This window comes from Notolepis coatsorum (genome assembly GCF_963971535.1).
Source record: "Notolepis coatsorum genome assembly, chromosome: 3".
NCBI classification, from domain to species: Eukaryota; Metazoa; Chordata; class Actinopteri; order Aulopiformes; family Paralepididae; genus Notolepis; species Notolepis coatsorum.
This window is the reverse complement of record NC_140167.1, coordinates 147,604,948-147,622,778: the sequence shown is the minus strand read 5'-3', so window position 1 is coordinate 147,622,778 and position 17,831 is coordinate 147,604,948. Positions and strand designations below refer to the sequence as shown.

Genomic DNA, 17,831 nt, shown 5'->3' with positions numbered 1-17,831 from the left:
AATAGGAAAATAAACCAAAAACCTAATTTCATTTATAAACGTATTTGTTATTGATATTCTGTTTTTCACTCACAGTAAAAATGTAACAATGACAATTCTATAGCTGTAAAGAGACTTATGAGTCATATGTCTGCCAATAAATCAGTGTATACTACACAGCCTACAGTATCAACAGTGGGGTGAAAGTGGCTCGGGAGGTAGAGCAATCGTCTGGTAATCCGTAGGTTCCTGGTTCGATTCCCGCTCCTCCCGGGCAGCGTGTTGAAGTGTCCTTGAGCAAGACACTTAACCACGAATTGCTCCCAATAAGCAGGTTGACACCTTGCATGGTTGCCTCCGCCGTCGGTAAAACGTGAAGAACAAATTGTAAAGCGCTTTGGATAAAAGTGCTATATAAATGGAGCCATTTACCATTTATCTAGAAATTATAGGGTTAATATAAATAGAGGCTGGATGGAAAAGTGAATACAGACAAATCTGTTTTATTTTTCTGATACATTACATGACAAATGTTTTGAAAGTGGTCAATGAGCAAACACAAAAGATTAGGGGTATTTCCAACAACATAATATCTGATTCTATACATATGAACCCCTTCAACATACAGTAGTGGTTACCTGGATCATCAAATCATTGCATTGGAAACAAAATAATTCTCTCTCACTTTCTTCAGCTACACACTGATAAGCTCCAGCATCAAGTCCAGTAGAGAGCATCTCCAGACAGTAATGCATTATTTTTGGACCCCTGGCCCCATTTTCTACTTAACAGTGATGTCGACCCGTGCTTCTCAACAGGGTATCTGCAGCTAAACCAAAAGCAAAAACGTTTTTTTTTGTTTGGGTGCACTTTAGAGTATGATTAAGTAATTTTTCCATTAGTTTCCATTCGTTTTGTGGGCTAACTAAGGAAAAGCTGGGTATCCAGTATAAACGTCAGCCTGTATTATGGTGAGAACGGCCTCTATACCCTTCGACAGCAGTGAGTATAGGGAACAGGGCTGGAGGTCCACCATTCTGAATTTCCCTTTCAAGTCACACCAGGGAGCTGTGGAAAGAGCCTGATCATTGCACACAGTGATTCCAAGGTACAGCTCATACCACATGGTCAGGCTACATACAGAACAGTGGGCAGATTCATTAATTTTCTAGTTTAACCGTGTGACAGTGAACAGTCTTCAATTGCAATGATATCACGTGTCTTCCAAATCAAGTTCCATTTACTCCAAAAATGCAGTTATGTCACATATTGTCCCTTTTCCTAACATTTAAGTTTTTCTCTGATATTGAATATCTTTGAATAATAGGTAACGACACATAAAACACAATATGTATGACTGTAGAGGGCATAGTGAATTAACTTATAATTTATAATCTGCTGTTCCAAAATTGCAAGAGTAACATTAAAAGCCCTTGTTTATGGATCTTTGTGATAGAAACGCATTCTAAATTCAGTTTCCTATAATTTTTTTTGATCCACTTTTTCTCCCATTTTCTATATTTTCTCCCATCCCAATTTCGTATCATCCAATTCAACCCTCCCCTGTCACGAACGCTGTTTCTTGCCTCCCACAAGCCGGCTGCAATGTGGACTAAGTCATACATAGCACAAGTCCCCTCCGGTACTTGAGGTAACAGCAGTCGCATCTTTTCACCTGCGCAGCTCGATCTCTCAGTGGCGAGGAGTAACGCGTGGGAGGCTCACGCTGCCCCCGACACTTCCTGATTCTACTGCGCAGGCGCACCAACCGACCTGTAGGAGTCGCTGTCCACAACGCCCGATCCCCACCCATCAGTTTCCCACCCCCTAATACGGCCAATGTGTATTAGTATGAACGACCAGCTAAACTGAAAGCAATGTGGAGCGCTGGGCTCGAACAGGCGAGCCCAGCGTCTATGCATTCGTGGCGAGCGCCTTGCCCACTACGCCACGTAGCCGCCTCAGTTTCCTATAATTGAAGGGCTATCCATGACAAACAGAATGTATGTAATTTAGTTGGACCCAAAAATAAAAAGAAAAAAAGATTTATCTTCCATTACCAACAGAGATGACTAGTTGGTGAAACCTACAGTAGGATTAAATTAAAGAAATAATAATGCTTTAGATCCCATTCAATAAACATTTTGAGTTAGGCAGTCACAACAAAAAAGTGGTATTTTAAGAGACATATTGCTTTTTGGGTTTCCCCCTTTCCTTCAGTGTGTATGTACATTTAAAAGAGCTGTGACAATAAAATAATCTGAATCTGAATCTATATAGCTGGAGGTGTATGTAAAACATCAGCAGAGTTACAAAGCCCAATGTCCTTACCAAAGGGAGTTAATCTCTCTCTGCCATAGACCAGGACAATTAAAATAATAAATGGGGAAATTGGCATAATATGGCCCCTTTAAGTACTAACTAGCACTAGCACTTTCAGTCACCGCTATTATGGGAATTAGGGAATACTACTCATTCGTATAACCATGGACAGTCCAATTAGTATTTGTGAACAATAATAATTCAAAGCTAAAAACCAAGACTCCAATCTGTGATACCCTAACAATGTAGACTGTACATTGTAAAGCCTTGAGCTGCTTGACAATGAGTGGGAGACTATCTTGGTTAAAATCACCTTTTCCGTTTTTTCCTATTCTCTGTGGAGCTGTACATCAATGTGGTGTGACAAATTAGAGGATGGGGCAAAAAAAGACCAATTGACCCAACTCAAACCCTGCTCTCATTTATTGATCCTCTAATCACAGCAACAGTTGTGATTGGAGGATGAAGAAAAGAGGCCTGGACTTGAGATAGGTCAATTCAGCCTCCTTGCTTAGTGCTTACACAAGATAGATTTGCATCACAAGACTTATGTTATGTTTGTGAGATGAACACCACAGTGCTGCAAGGATCTGCATGTGTACTCCTTGTGGCCCACATTCTACATCATTTTAAGCCAGGACGGCAGTAAATGTTCACTAATGCAGACTAGACTATTGTAGGGCATAGGAATAAAACGGCTGAAATTGTGGTATTTACATAAATAACAAACCCCATCTGCTGTTAGCAAAGTTCTGCAAAGTTTTTCTATATTTTCATCCAGGTGGATAGTGGTTGGAAGTGGGACTACAATCTTTAGAACTGTACTGTATATGTAACGCTACGATAGCTTCATATCACAGCCGAGCAAATTAACGTACAGCGAGATGAAGTTAAGATACCCCGGGTGGTATGTCATGTAATTTCATTTTACTTACTCAGAAGCATTCTATATTACCCAAACATAAAGTCCAGGCCACCTATTTGTCGAACACTCACCCTGAAGTTGTTGAGATGGTCCCAACTTGTCAACATTTCAACAAATAGTTAAAAAACAAAAATCAAAAACAAAAAGGAAAAAGGAAAACTACTTGTGCCATTGATGTACCCTAGAGCTCATCGTGTTCGTAAACATTATACTCCCTTGCAGATATCAATCCATCTAGATCGTGGTCACTCTTGCGAAATATATCATCCATAATTTTCTCATAGAAGGCGGCATCGCGTGGTGCACCACCTTTTTCATATTCCATTCTCAAGTATATTCTCACCTGAGGAGAAAAAAGAAAAAACAAAACCTTTTGTTAAAACTTTAATTTGAATAGACACACTCCTATACAACTACACTACACACTCCTATAAAGTGTTTACTGAAGTGGCCTTGAAATGCACTGGCAACTTTTAAGGGGCACTTCACCAAGAATAAATGCAGATTTATTTTGCGCATAATCTCACACACATCCCAAAATTCTATTAACAGTTCTGCACACTTTCATTTAGTTTGACATTTATTGACAGTAAATGAGTTTGAATATGGCCACCAGTGATGTCATCTGGGACATTGAATCCTTGTGTTGTGTCAATTACAGCTCAATGAAATTATAAGGTAGCAGTCCCTAGAATAGTTTTTAATTGCAATTTTTTCATCTACATAATTTCATGGAGCTGCAATTGACACAACATAAGGATTCAATGTCCCCGATGACATCACTGGTGGCCATATTCAAAATCCTTTACAGTCAATAAATGTCAAACTAATTGAATGTGTGCAAAGCTGTTTAGAGTTTTTGGACGCATGTGAGATTAAGTGCATTCTGAAGGTCAATGGAATGATCTGAGGCGGACAGTAGCAGAAAAGAAAGTTTGTTGGACATAGAAATAGTAACTATGGGGCAACAGTGGCTCAGGAGGTAGAGCGGTCATCTGGTAATCAGAAGGTTCCCGGTACTCAATTCCAGCTCCTCCCGGTAGTGTGTCGAAGTGTCTTTGAGCAAGACACTTAACCCCTAACTGCTCCCGATGAGAAGGTTGGCACCTTGCATGGTCGCCTCCACCGTCAGTGTGTGAATGTGAGACATAAGTTGTAAAGCGATTTGGATAAGAGCACTATATAAATGCAGTCCATTGATGATACTTCGAACTAGCAAGGTGGAGCTTGCTGAGGGCTCACCAGTATGAAGATCACTTTAGCAGAGTCAACACACAAGCAAAAGCAACTTCATAATTATGTCTGATAATTATGAAATTACAGTGCTTTTGTGGCAACTGTAAATTGCAGTACCTCTTCCTTTGTGAGTTGTTTGTCTTTATCAAGGTCTATGTCTCTGAAGGCCTCCATGCTGCGTGGTCCTCTGGACACAGAGAACAGCTCCACCTCGAAGACCAGGGTGGCATTGGGTGGGACTACTGGATCTACTCAACCAGAAAAACAGATTATTCTCAGACCACCTGTGAATCAATAACACCAACGTGATACAAACATGGATGATCTGAAACAAATCATTATGCATTACCTCGACATACAACTACATCTTACATTTAGCTCTTGCTTTTATCCAAAGCGACTTACACTTGTGTACAAGGCCAGCAAGGGATACGCTTCCCGGCGGTTGAACGCTGAAGTACCATTCTGTTAGGTATCATTCATCTAACAGTGCCAAACTCGATATAGAGGCTAGGCTTTTATTGGTCTACTCAAAATGACATTTCATGTTCAACGTATCGCATGGCAGATCCCAGTATATCTGTCAACATGGAGCAGCATTTTCAGAAAAGGATGACGTCCAAAACATGAGGGTGAGATTTCCAGTGATGCGCTGAATTTTGTGAAGATGTACTTTCAGATGTGAGTGACGTTGTGGTGAATCAGGGGGGAAAAGCATAACAAATTACTTCAATAATGGACAAATTTACTGAATGCTATAGGTATAAATTCTCATCAAGGCAAGAATTCCTACAGCAATGAATGATAAGTCTTAAAGAGAAAAAACAAATACGAAAAGTCACATTTACAACAAACATGCATCAGTTTCACATCCATTTAGAACAAAGTGAAAGAAGAGGGAATACGCTGAATGGATTAAAAAGAGGAGTGTGTTAATTATGAGATGATGAATGTATTATTGACATTATGAAGTTATGAGTTGTGAAGACAGACAAATGGAAAGGGGAGTGACAGCATGACACGATGCAGATGATGATTTTGTGAGCATTAAAGTGATAGTTTGGATTCGTTTTTTTACAGAGTAATGGATAGATAAAGCAGGAGCTTACTGGCCGAGTCCCGTGGTTGGAGTTCTGGTCTGGAAGCTGCAGACCACGCACACAGGGTCTCGAAACAACACATCACAACATGCAGACAAATGTTTTAACCATCCACAACAGAGCAGTCCTTTCCGATGCATGATGTCTTGGAACTAGCCCCAGTGCATAGTATTGGGGTTAGTTCCAAGACATCATGTCGGTCTGAGAGAAGAATCAAGCATTTGAAATGCACGAGGACCGGCATTTTCTGTTATGGATGGTTAAAACTTGTTTCAGTATGGAATAAAACCCTTTCGCTTCGAGATCCCATGTGCTGCCTGTCCCATGTGCAAAACCTGCGACCACAGGACTTATTAAGTAAACGAGTGATTATGCATCGATTAGACCAGTGTTTCTCAACTGGTGGGTCGCGGGACCATTTTGAGTGGGTCGCGGATGTGTGTTAAAAAAAAAAAACGGAGCAAAGCGGAGGAACAGATTGGACATTGAGCATGACCTCAGAGTTGCTTTGTCTACCATCACCCCAGACTTTGAGACACTTGTCAGGAGAAAACAACATCCCCAGTTATCCCATTAGTTCCCTGGGATGTTAAGCTAAGAAGTCTGCTAAGAAGGATATATTATTTATTATTATTATTATTATTATTTTATTTCATTGTGTTTTAGCCCTTAGTTGCACTTTTGTTGCAACCCCAGTTATCCCATTAGTTCCCCCAAACTTAGATGGTTTAGAACACCTCGGCGCCTCGGTGTTCTAAACTCTGTGTCGGTCAATTATTTTGCGACAATGACCGAGTATAGCTATACATTATCCCGCTTATTACATGGCTAACTTACTAACAATATACCCAATTCATTTTACACCATCGACAAGACGAGATCAAATGCAGACGCAGTTTGCAAATGGATTTGTTCTCACGAAACCAGGTGAGATTGCAAATCATTTTAATGATTATGTGGGTAAAGTATCTAAACTAAGGCATGCTATGAATATTTCAAACAACCTTAAAACAAATGACTGTATTAAGTATATTATAATGAAAGACAAAATGTGTGAATTTGAATTTCATCAGGCTGAAGTCAGTGAGGTGGAGCGGTTACTCCGCTCTCTTCCTGATAGTAAGTTAGCAGGCCTAGATAACCTGGATAGTAAAGTGCTGAGAATGACTGCTGGTATTATAGCATCTCCTATATGTCATATTATGAATAGATGTTTGGATGTGGGTCTATTTCCAAAGATGTGGAAGGAGGCTAAGGTTTTTCCTTTACCGAAGGATACCAAAGCTGCTTTTAATGAGGGAAATTCTAGACCTATAAGTATTTGACCTGTCTTGAGCAAAATCATGGAAAAGTTGGTGCATTCACAAATTCAAGAGTATTTTGTTTCAAACAAGCTTGCAACAGATTCTCAACATGCCTATAGAACTGGGCTCTCTACTTCTACTGCCTTGATACAGATGACTGATGACTGGCTTAAAGCTATAGATAACTAGAAAATTATATAGCTATAGATAAATAGATAAATTATGATGAATTGAAAATGGGGGACCCTGATGTAAACAAGACGAAAGTCTTTCTCTGGTCTGCATCCCCTTAACAATTGTATGTATTGAGCTGTACTGTACTGTACCCATTCTGCAATCTGTTAATAAACTTTTCAATCAATCAATCAATCAAAACTCTATGTTGGTGGGAGCTGTGCTGTTAGATTTTAGTGCTGCATTTGATGTGCTGGACCATTCTCTACTGGTTGATAAACTTAAATGTTATGGTTTTAACTCTTCTGCTTTAAAGTGGATACTAAGTTATTTGTCTTCTAGATCACAGAAGGTGTATCTAAATGGCAGCCTGTCCAGTAGCAGAGGTCTAGAGTGTGGCGTGCCGCAAGGAAGTTGCCTAGGACCTTTGCTCTTCTCTGTATTTACTAATGACCTATCTTGGGCTACCAAATGTGCTACAACAGTTCTTTATGCAGATGATTCAACATTGTATTACGCTGCACCATCATGCAATGTACTTAATGAAGTTTTGAGTAGAGAACTTAAAGTTGTGCATGACTGGGTAGTATGTAATAGACTTGTCCTTAATATCTCCAAGACTAAATGTATTGTGCTGGGAACAAGGCACAGGTTATCTACAAATCCAAAGCTTCATTTAAACTTGTGTAATTCAGCAGTTCAACAAGTTGAAAGTACTAAACTCCTTGGAGTGATGCTGGATTGCACTCCGTCTTGGTCTCAGCATATTAATTATATTGTTTTAAAAATGGGAAGAGCAATTGGTATTTCCAGGAAATGTGCTTCTTTTGTTGCCCGTCCCCTTTTATGTCAGATAGTGCAAAGTTTAGTTTTATGTCATCTTGACTATTTCTCTGCGATGTGGTCATCTGCTGCCAGTGGTGACCTCAGGAAGCTCCAGGTGGTCCAGAACAGGGCAGCACGGATGGTACTGGGCTGCTCACTAAGGTCTAATGTGAGCCGTATGCATGCCCACCTCTCTTGGCTTAACGTTGAAAATAGATTGTCTTTTATACTTGTGCTGTTCAAGTTGGTCATGAGCAGTAAAACTCCTGTTTTTATACATAATCAGATTGTTTTTAGTAATACTGTAACTGAGGGGTACAATTCCCTGACTGTATTGTTAGATATGATATTTAATACCACTACCTCTTGTACTTTAACTTCTGGCCATCCAGTACATGATATAAGTATGATGAACACTTTCCCACCTGATGAAACGAATCCACACAAATGTACCAAATCGAAGGTTTAATATAGCAAAAGGTATATACAACGTTCACTTAATTACATTTATGATTTGAAATATGAAATATGCACTTTTATGGCAAATGAGTATTCGTAGGTAAATCAACATTGAATGTCCAATCTCTGGTTACGCAGGGAGTAAGTATACAACCTGGAATATTTAGGAAATGATAGCGATGGTACTTAAATGATTATAGCTGGATACACTAAGGGGGGAGGGGGTCCCGCTGGTTGTAAGACAGTAGGAGGGGGGGGTTAGAGAAGCCGCTGGCGGTATCCCATCTGGCCGACGGTGTCTTGGGAGAATCCAAAGTCTTGGACACGGTGCCCACAGAACCTCGGTCCGCAGACGAATATAGCTGGACCCTCTGTGGACGGTAGCTGCCGGTCCACAACGGAGAGACGTGAGGCGACCTCACTGGTGTAGAGCGCCGTCTCACCTGGAGTCCTCTCCGGGGGGTAGTTCCAACACTCCGCAGTGTTGGCCTTTATCCATGGAATAATCAAAGCACCCAAAGCATAATCCAAGCCGTGGAAGGCTCGCCGTCGTCCGGGTAGAGTAATCCAATATACAGGTCCGGTCGCCCTGGCCCGGAGCTCCTCGGATGCAAGCACCACTGGGGGTCTGCTCAGCCTGGTTAAGCGTCCAGATAACGTCAGGAACGATGGGGGGGTACTGATAACTTTAGAACTCTAACCGAACGATACACCATACATAAATAGACTATTATTAGCTTAATAGAATACGTCCAACTCGACGGTATAGTGCCAAACTATGACTATTCAACTATTAATCTACACGATATCTCAATGCCTATTCTGGGGCCAAGTAGGCCTTACTACACCACACGTGCGTCGTGGGGAGGCTTTGCGTCTGTCACTCTGTTGGAGGGTAAAGAACTGGACTAAAGGAAAGTTCTACTTTACTTGCGCCATATATATATGCGCTATGAACAAATAGTACCATTCGTATTTCGCCCGACATATTCCTGCGCGGAACCGGGGCTTGCCACGACATGTTAGGCGGCACGATTGAACTTGGACCTAGGGGTATGGCAACCTGGCGCCAGGTTCTCGTCCAATGGTAGAATGAAACTATTATGGGCTGTTTAGTAGACTAAAGGGATATTCAATGCATATTGTACAAGGAATATACAGGGGATATCAAACGATATACAAATACAATTAAATATATATATATAAATAAATATATATATTCGGTTTAATCTGATCCTTCACAACAGCCGCCCCCTAATTAGTCCCACCTAATTAGCTAAGCAGAGACAGATTAACCGCACTGTCTACCACTCAAGGTCCGCTGTAAGGGTCAGTCAACTCACAAAGTCATGGGGTCATGGTCATCATCGATAGTATCTGGGAGTCGGGGCAGTTCTATGAGCCTCGCCACGGGACGTGTGTAAGTGCGCCCTTGGACGAGTACTTCAGCTGCTCGGACCTTGCCATCGGCACCGGTGATCACTTTGCTTACACGGCCAGCCGGCCACATAGCTCTGGGTAGTGACTGGTCAATAATCATGACGACTGTTCCTTCTGTCAAATTGTCTCTCTCTTTTACCCACTTCTGGCGGGTCTGTAGAGACGGTAGGTAGTGAAGTAGGAAGCTGCTCCAGAACTTGTCAGCTAGTACTTGGCTGTACCTCCACATTCTTCGGCCGTTCGCTTCTTCAGGCCTGTACATTGTCTGGGGTAGCGCGGGGTCCAGCCGCACCATTAGGAGTGTGTTGGGGGTGACTGGGTCGACATCTGCTACATCACTGGAGACGTAACCGAGGGGCTTTGAGTTCAATACTCCCTCGATCTCCGTGAGGACTGTCATTAGGACTTCCTCCGCCACAGTCTGGGCTCCAAGTACGGCGTACAGGGCTGTCTTTATAGAACGTACTTCTCGTTCCCAGGTTCCACCGAAGTGGGGTGCGTTCGGGGGACTAAACTGGAAGTCAATCTGGGCTGGAGCGAGGTGGGTCTTAAGTTCTGGGCCCATAGCTTGGAAGCTCTCTCTCAGCTCTCTTTCTCCGCCTTTAAAGTTTGTCCCGTGATCAGACAACAATGTAGACGGTTTTCCTTTCCGTGATGTGAATCTTCGGAAGGCCATAAGGAATGAGTCTGTGCTCATGGTCGGAAGGAGCTCGATATGTATCGCTCTGGTGGTCATGCATTTGAATACAATACCCCACCGCTTCTCGGTGCCTCTTCCTCTCTTTATATACAACGGGCCAAAGCAGTCCATGCCTGTGGAGTGGAATGGCTTGTCGCCGATTCGGAGGCGACAGGGGGGTAAGTCAGCCATCCGTGGTATGCTGGGCTGCGCGCGCCACTTACGGCAGTCTAGACAGGTTCGCTGGAAGCGCCGTACTGCTTCTCTGCCTTGCAGTATCCAATAACGACGTCTGATCTCCGCGAAGACTCTCTCTGCTCCTGCGTGGTGTACATCCTCGTCGTATTTCTTTATGATCAACTCTGTGACCTTGTGTCGGCTGTTCAAGACGATCGGGTACTTAATGTCATCTGGTAGATCGGGGGCTCTCCGCAGGCGACCACCCACTCTGATGAGATTATGGGCGTCACTCTCTGGTGCCAGGTGAATCAGTCTGCTGTCTGATGGGACGGGGTTTCCTCCCTGTAGACAGTCTAGCTCATCGGGGAACGAGTCTCTCTGGGCTCGTTGTAGTAGAAGAAGTTCTGCTTCTTCGTAGTCAGCTGCTGACATGTCAGTGGTGGACTGAATCTCTGGGTGGTGCCGCAGGAATGTTCTTTGCTGCGCACTCTCTAGGGTAATGCAGTCATCTATGTTGGGGTCTGTGGAGGCGACAGTGCTCAGTCCACAGAACATAGGTTTCTTGTTCTCAGCCTCCTCGTTACTTGCTTCCCGCGGGGTGGGCGTAGGCCAATCTCCTTCCGGGAGCTTGAGGAATTCTGGTCCGTCACTGTAGATGTTGCGACGGGTTAGGTCATCCAGAGACATTCCCCGGGTGATGACGTCAGCTGGGTTGTGTTTGGTGTCCACATACCGCCAGCTTGCTTCTTCTGTTAACTCTTGAATCTCGGTGACTCTGACTCCCACGAAGACTTTGTATCTGCATGAATCAGACTTGATCCATGTGAGTACTGTCGTGGAATCTGACCACAAGATTGTTCTGTGCACCGGAATGGTGAGTTCACGTTGGATTAACGTGGCTAGATGCGCTCCTGCGAGGGCTGCGCAGAGCTCTAGACGCGGGATGGATTGTTGCTTACGTGGGGCTATTCTTGAGCGGGCCAGGATGAAAGCAGTGTGTATCTTTCCTCCCATCTCTTGGGCACGCAAGTAGGCCACCGATCCGTAGGCTACTTCGGAGGCGTCGCTGAAGACGTGTAGCTCAATCTCGCATGTCTCTGGCCTCACTGTGGATGGGAAGTAGCTGCGGCGTATATTGACGCCTGGGAGTGAGCGGAGTTCCGTCTCCCACTCTCTCCATGTTGAGGCAAGGTGTGCGGGTATTGGGTCGTCCCAGCCCTGGTCCTTGTCCCATAGTGCTCGTACAATCATCTTTGCCCTGGTGGTGTAAGGTAGAATACATCCCAACGGGTCATATTGTCTGGCGAGTGTTCTGTACACACTCCGTCTGGTGGTCGGTATCGCCGTCGACCTTCCCTGCTCTGGAGCCAAGGGTTTGTGTCTATAGTGGAGCGAGTCTGTTTTAGAGCGCCAGACTAGTCCTAGTGTCATTTCTTGGGCTTCTCCTGGGATTGTCGCCATCCAGGTCTCGCTGCTGGCAGCCTTGTCCGCGGAGGAGAGGCTGCGCAATACGTGCGGGTCACTGCTGGCCCACTGCCTGAGATCAAAGCCGCCTTTGATCAGGGAGGCGCGTAACTTGATTAGGAGAGCCTCGGCTTCTTCTTGAGTCGAAACGCTTTGTAAACAGTTGTCCACGTAGAAACTGTTCTTCACACTGTGTTGGACCTCTTCATCTGCTGCTGGGTCCTCTGTGACGTGTTTCTGTAGTGCAAATGTAGCACAGCACGGGCTGCATGTGGTTCCGAAGGGGAGTACTTCCCACTGGTAGATGGATGGGTTCTCATCTCCGATCTTCTCTCTCCATAGGAACCGTAGCAGAGGCTTGTCCTCCTCTACTAGTCTCACCTGCAAGAACATCCCTTTGATATCCCCGCTGATAGCCACCTTGTCCTGGCGGAAGCGCAGTAGCACGCCTAGTAGGGAGGGGCCGAGTGTGGGGCCGGGCAAGAGCTCTTTATTCAGATTTTGGGATCCGATCTGGTAGCTGCAGTTAAACACAATGCGATCCTTGCCATTGTGATGGACCTTGTGATGCGGCACGTACCATGATTCGGTCGTCTGATCGGCCTCTTTAATGTCAATCTTTGTTACGTGTCCCGCTGTGATTAGCTTCTCAATCTCGCCGCGGTACACACTCTCTTGAGCGGGGTCTTTGGCTAGGCGCCGCTCCGTGTTCAATAGATAGCGCTCCGTGGCGTCTTTCTTTGCGTGAAAGGTGGGCATTCCCTCTCGCCTCAGGAGTGGAGTTGCGTATCTCATCACTCCGCCGACTGTGACTCTCTTTGTCCCCTGCTCGAGTAGGTTGATGGCGTAAATGTCTTCTTTAGAGCGAATATCTTTCTTTTCGTTCTTAAAGGGCATTGTCTCTAGGGTCCATAGCCTCTCGACATGCTGCAGGAGAGTGGTGTCTTCTTCTGTCGTTCTGGAGTGGAAGCAGCTAGTGGCTGCTGTTCGGTTGAGAGATTTAGCGAGGGGGCCTTGTAGGGTCCACCCTAGGCGGGTCTCGACTGCTGCAGGACAGCCTCGGGGGCCTGTATGGACCCGGTCAATCGGGACTATGAGTTCTGCATGGTCGGAGCCTATCAGCAGGGTCGGGGTAGCGCCGTCTATGAGCGGGATAGGTAATTGGCGCAGGTGCACATATTTATCCATCAACTTGGTGACAGGGTAGGTGTACTGCGATAGTCCTATTTCTTGGCTGGTGAAAGCATTTGTAATCTTGTACCGTCGCTCTGGCTGCCCGTTTGCTGCGATGGTGAAGGAGACATTCTCGCCCTTTATCGTCTTTAAATCTCTTCTTATTGTCCGAATTGTCATTTCGTTCTTGCTCCCCCGCAGTCCCAGCTGGGTCGCAGCGGAGGCGAGCAGAAGGGTCTTCTCTGACCCGTCATCAAGGACGGCGTAAGTGTCCATGACTTTATCTTGGTAGCTCAATGTCACACGGACTACCTTTAAGAGCACTTGGGCTCCGCTGCTGCTGGCGGGGTCAATGTACATGACACTTGCCTTGGTGCCGCTCCGTGGTGCAGGTGTAGGCCGTCTTCCGTTACTGTCGTGTAGTATATCTAGATGGGCTCCATCGCACCGGCTGCACCTTTTCTTTAGGCGGCATTCGGCTGCCATGTGGGGCCGCGCACATCGATAACAGCGCCGGTTGGACTTTATCCATTGACTCACTTCTTCTGCATTCATCTTTGTGAATAGGTCACATTGTGACAGCCAGTGTTCTTTCTCACAGTAGGGACACGCTATCTTCCACTTCTCTTTTCTCGAGGGGGTGCTGTGACTCTTACTGCTCGGTACTGACTCTGATTGGTGCATGACAGTCACCGATCTTCTTCCATCATTTATTCTCCTGGGTCCCTCTCTGGAGCTTGGCGTGCTCCGCCCGAATGTATCTAGTCGTAGGCTGCTGACTTCTCTCGCCAGGAAGTCGGCTAGATCAAGGAGGGATGGCTCGGGGCCGTTGGGATCCCGGTAATCCCTCTGCCGCCTAAAGCGCTCCTGTCTTGCGGGTGGCAGCTTCTCCAAAATCCTCTCGACGTTAGAGTTGGCGTATAGCTCATGCATGCCCTTCTCCCGTTGCGCTCCCAGCATCCCTACCAGGGACTGCACTTTGATTGACAGGTCGTCTAGTGAGCGATTGTCTGTGGCTGGGGGTAGGCGATCAATATGCCTTATCTCTGGATTACGTAATCCCATATACGTCCATATCTCTGATCCAGCGCTGCAAGGGCCGCTGTGTATGGGGTCGAAGAGGTAGCATAGGCTAGCGCTATATTGTGCGCTCGCGGTACTTTCAGGTGCTTCAGTGATATTGCATACTTGTGGCGTTCATCAGCGACATCCACCATCATTGTCTCTAAGCACATCCGGAGCTCCGTGTACTGTGCTCGACTCTCATAGGCGAAGTCTGGGAATGACGGTGTGGCATTGTATGACGCCGTGGATGGCTGATACATCGGCGAGCGTTGGGGGAGAGACCTCCTGGGCGAGTCCCCTCTTGCGCCTCGCTGTGGGCTGGTACTGGCAGGGTACCATGGCCCGCTGGTCCAGGTGCTATTCCTCGGGGCTGGTCGTGCGTCGTGCTCACCCGTGAATAGAGTCGGGGGTCTGTAGCGCAGCGCCGCGGGGGTATAGCCTGGACTGTATGGGACCTCCTGGTCCGGTGGAGTACTGTGCTGTCGTCGGGCTTGGTTCTCCTCCTCTCCCTCTTCTTCCTCTATCAGATCTTCCAGATCCTGTAATCGTTTATTTAGCTTCTCCGCAGTGTGTGCCGCTCCTTCCTTGTAGCTGGGTCTCGCTTGGACCGGTCTGTGAAGGGGGTCTGCGGGGGGTATAGGCTCGGCCTGTTGGTCAAGTTCAGGGTCGCTTGCTCGTTGAGGAGACGCTGCCCTTGACTGTTGTCTCTACGAGTTCCTTGAACCCCTGGCGGAGGGAGAGGGTGTTGCCTTGCGGATCAGCTGCTCCATTAGCTGCGCTTGTAACTTGTCGCGCTCGACTTCGCGCTTGGTGAGATCTGCTTCTCTTTGAGCACCGGCAGCGGCACGCTGGGCGTCGGCCCGGTCTCTTGCCATATTCTCTTCTGTCTGGAGGCGTCTCATCTCCAGGCGTGTGCGCTCTTCTTCGCTCCGTTGTTGCGCTTGGAGTTGTTCGCGCTCGCTGGTCGCCTGTGCTTGGAGACGTTCGCGCTCGCTAAGCGCCTGTGCTTGGAGACGTTCGCGTTCGGTAGAGGCTGTCAGGCTGACGAGGAACGCCTGTTGTAGCATCCTCTCCGCTTCGCTGGGGGAAGGCGGTTGTGGAGGTGAGCCGCTCCTGCGTGAGCCGCTCCGGGGGGTACTCGTTGGGGAGTCCTGGAGCTCTATTTCCTCGGCGCTCTCCTCCTCTTCTTCCGTGCAGAGTTCTCTCTCTGTAGGGTTGTCTTCCTCCCGGGGGTGGTCGGGGACTACTTCTTGAGTAGTGGCGGGGGGTAAAGGCATGTCAATTCCCTCCTGGTCCCCACCGTGAGCTTGGTCAGTTACATTAGGACCTACTAGGGCCTCTGTGGTCGGGGAAACCTGGTCGTTAAGGTCAGACATAATTTTACTTTCTACTTTTACCGCGTTTACCGTTTGTCGAAGGCTAGGTAGTTGACTGACAGTGTAAGCCTCTAAGTACTGAGGTGTCTGTCGTCTGCGCCGCGGGCGTTCTAGGTTAGGAGGATCGTTTCGTGGAGTGTTCATCATAGGCCATTTCGATATTAATAACACTATATTAATATTACACTAGTTACCCTCCGGCTCGAAGGACCAATTGTAACTGAGGGGTACAATTCCCTGACTGTATTGTTAGATATGATATTTAATACCACTACCTCTTGTACTTTAACTTCTGGCCATCCAGTACATGATATAAGTATGATGAACACTTTCCCACCTGATGAAACGAATCCACACAAATGTACCAAATCGAAGGTTTAATATAGCAAAAGGTATATACAACGTTCACTTAATTACATTTATGATTTGAAATATGAAATATGCACTTTTATGGCAAATGAGTATTCGTAGGTAAATCAACATTGAATGTCCAATCTCTGGTTACGCAGGGAGTAAGTATACAACCTGGAATATTTAGGAAATGATAGCGATGGTACTTAAATGATTATAGCTGGATACACTAAGGGGGGGGGGGGGTCCCGCTGGTTGTAAGACAGTAGGAGGGGGGGGTTAGAGAAGCCGCTGGCGGTATCCCATCTGGCCGACGGTGTCTTGGGAGAATCCAAAGTCTTGGACACGGTGCCCACAGAACCTCGGTCCGCAGACGAATACAGCTGGACCCTCTGTGGACGGTAGCTGCCGGTCCACAACGGAGAGACGTGAGGCGACCTCACTGGTGTAGAGCGCCGTCTCACCTGGAGTCCTCTCCGGGGGGTAGTTCCAACACTCCGCAGTGTTGGCCTTTATCCATGGAATAATCAAAGCACCCAAAGCATAATCCAAGCCGTGGAAGGCTCGCCGTCGTCCGGGTAGAGTAATCCAATATACAGGTCCGGTCGCCCTGGCCCGGAGCTCCTCGGATGCAAGCACCACTGGGGGTCTGCTCAGCCTGGTTAAGCGTCCAGATAACGTCAGGAACGATGGGGGGGTACTGATAACTTTAGAACTCTAACCGAACGATACACCATACATAAATAGACTATTAGCTTAATAGAATACGTCCAACTCGACGGTATAGTGCCAAACTATGACTATTCAACTATTAATCTACACGATATCTCAATGCCTATTCTGGGGCCAAGTAGGCCTTACTACACCACACGTGCGTCGTGGGGAGGCTTTGCGTCTGTCACTCTGTTGGAGGGTAAAGAACTGGACTAAAGGAAAGTTCTACTTTACTTGCGCCATATATATATGCGCTATGAACAAATAGTACCATTCGTATTTCGCCCGACATATTCCTGCGCGGAACCGGGGCTTGCCACGACATGTTAGGCGGCACGATTGAACTTGGACCTAGGGGTATGGCAACCTGGCACCAGGTTCTCGTCCAATGGTAGAATGAAACTATTATGGGCTGTTTAGTAGACTAAAGGGATATTCAATGCATATTGTACAAGGAATATACAGGGGATATCAAACGATATACAAATACAATTAAATATATATATATAAATAAATATATATATTCGGTTTAATCTGATCCTTCACAACAAATACTGTGCACGAGCCTTACACTAGAGGTTCCAGTAGTGGGCAGCTTGAATTGCCAGGTCCTAGAACCAGCGTTTTGGGGAGATCTTTTATTTTTAGAGCATTAACTCTTTGGAATGGCCTGCCTCGGAACCTCTGCTGCATTTACAGTAGATTCACTTTTAAAAAGAATCTTAAATTGTTTTTAAATTGTTTTTAACACTGTAAAGTAATTTTTTGTTTTTGTTTTACACTAATGTAATTTTAGCTATCTTAATTGTTACAGTAGGTTCATTATGCATTGTGTGTACTGACTTTTAATAATTTTGTTTTTGCAATAGTGATTGTTTTTGTATGTTTTTTTTGTGTGTGGACCCCAGGAAGACTAGCTGGTTGCTATCGCACCAACTAATGGGGATCCCTAATAAAATCAAATCAAATAAAAAAGTTGTTCTGTGGCTCCTCTGTCATCGCCGGCAGCCGGCAGGTGTGTGGTCTGATTACCTGATGCACAGCTGAGCTTAGCTTTCATGACTG

At 45.9% G+C, this 17,831-nt stretch overlaps 1 protein-coding gene across 1 annotated transcript in view; it reads right to left on the bottom strand.

Moving 5' to 3' along the window:
- Positions 1-462: 462 nt before the first annotated feature.
- The window catches only part of fkbp7 (FKBP prolyl isomerase 7), a 47,434-nt gene continuing 30,065 nt past the window's right edge, over positions 463-17,831 (bottom strand). The window contains exons 3-4 of the mRNA XM_084310111.1: positions 4,580-4,710; positions 463-3,569 (exon numbers count right to left, since the gene is read on the bottom strand). Coding sequence (XP_084166237.1) covers positions 3,408-3,569; positions 4,580-4,710 — 293 coding nt within the window. The 3' untranslated portion in view covers positions 463-3,407. The remainder of the gene's footprint in view (positions 3,570-4,579; positions 4,711-17,831) is intronic.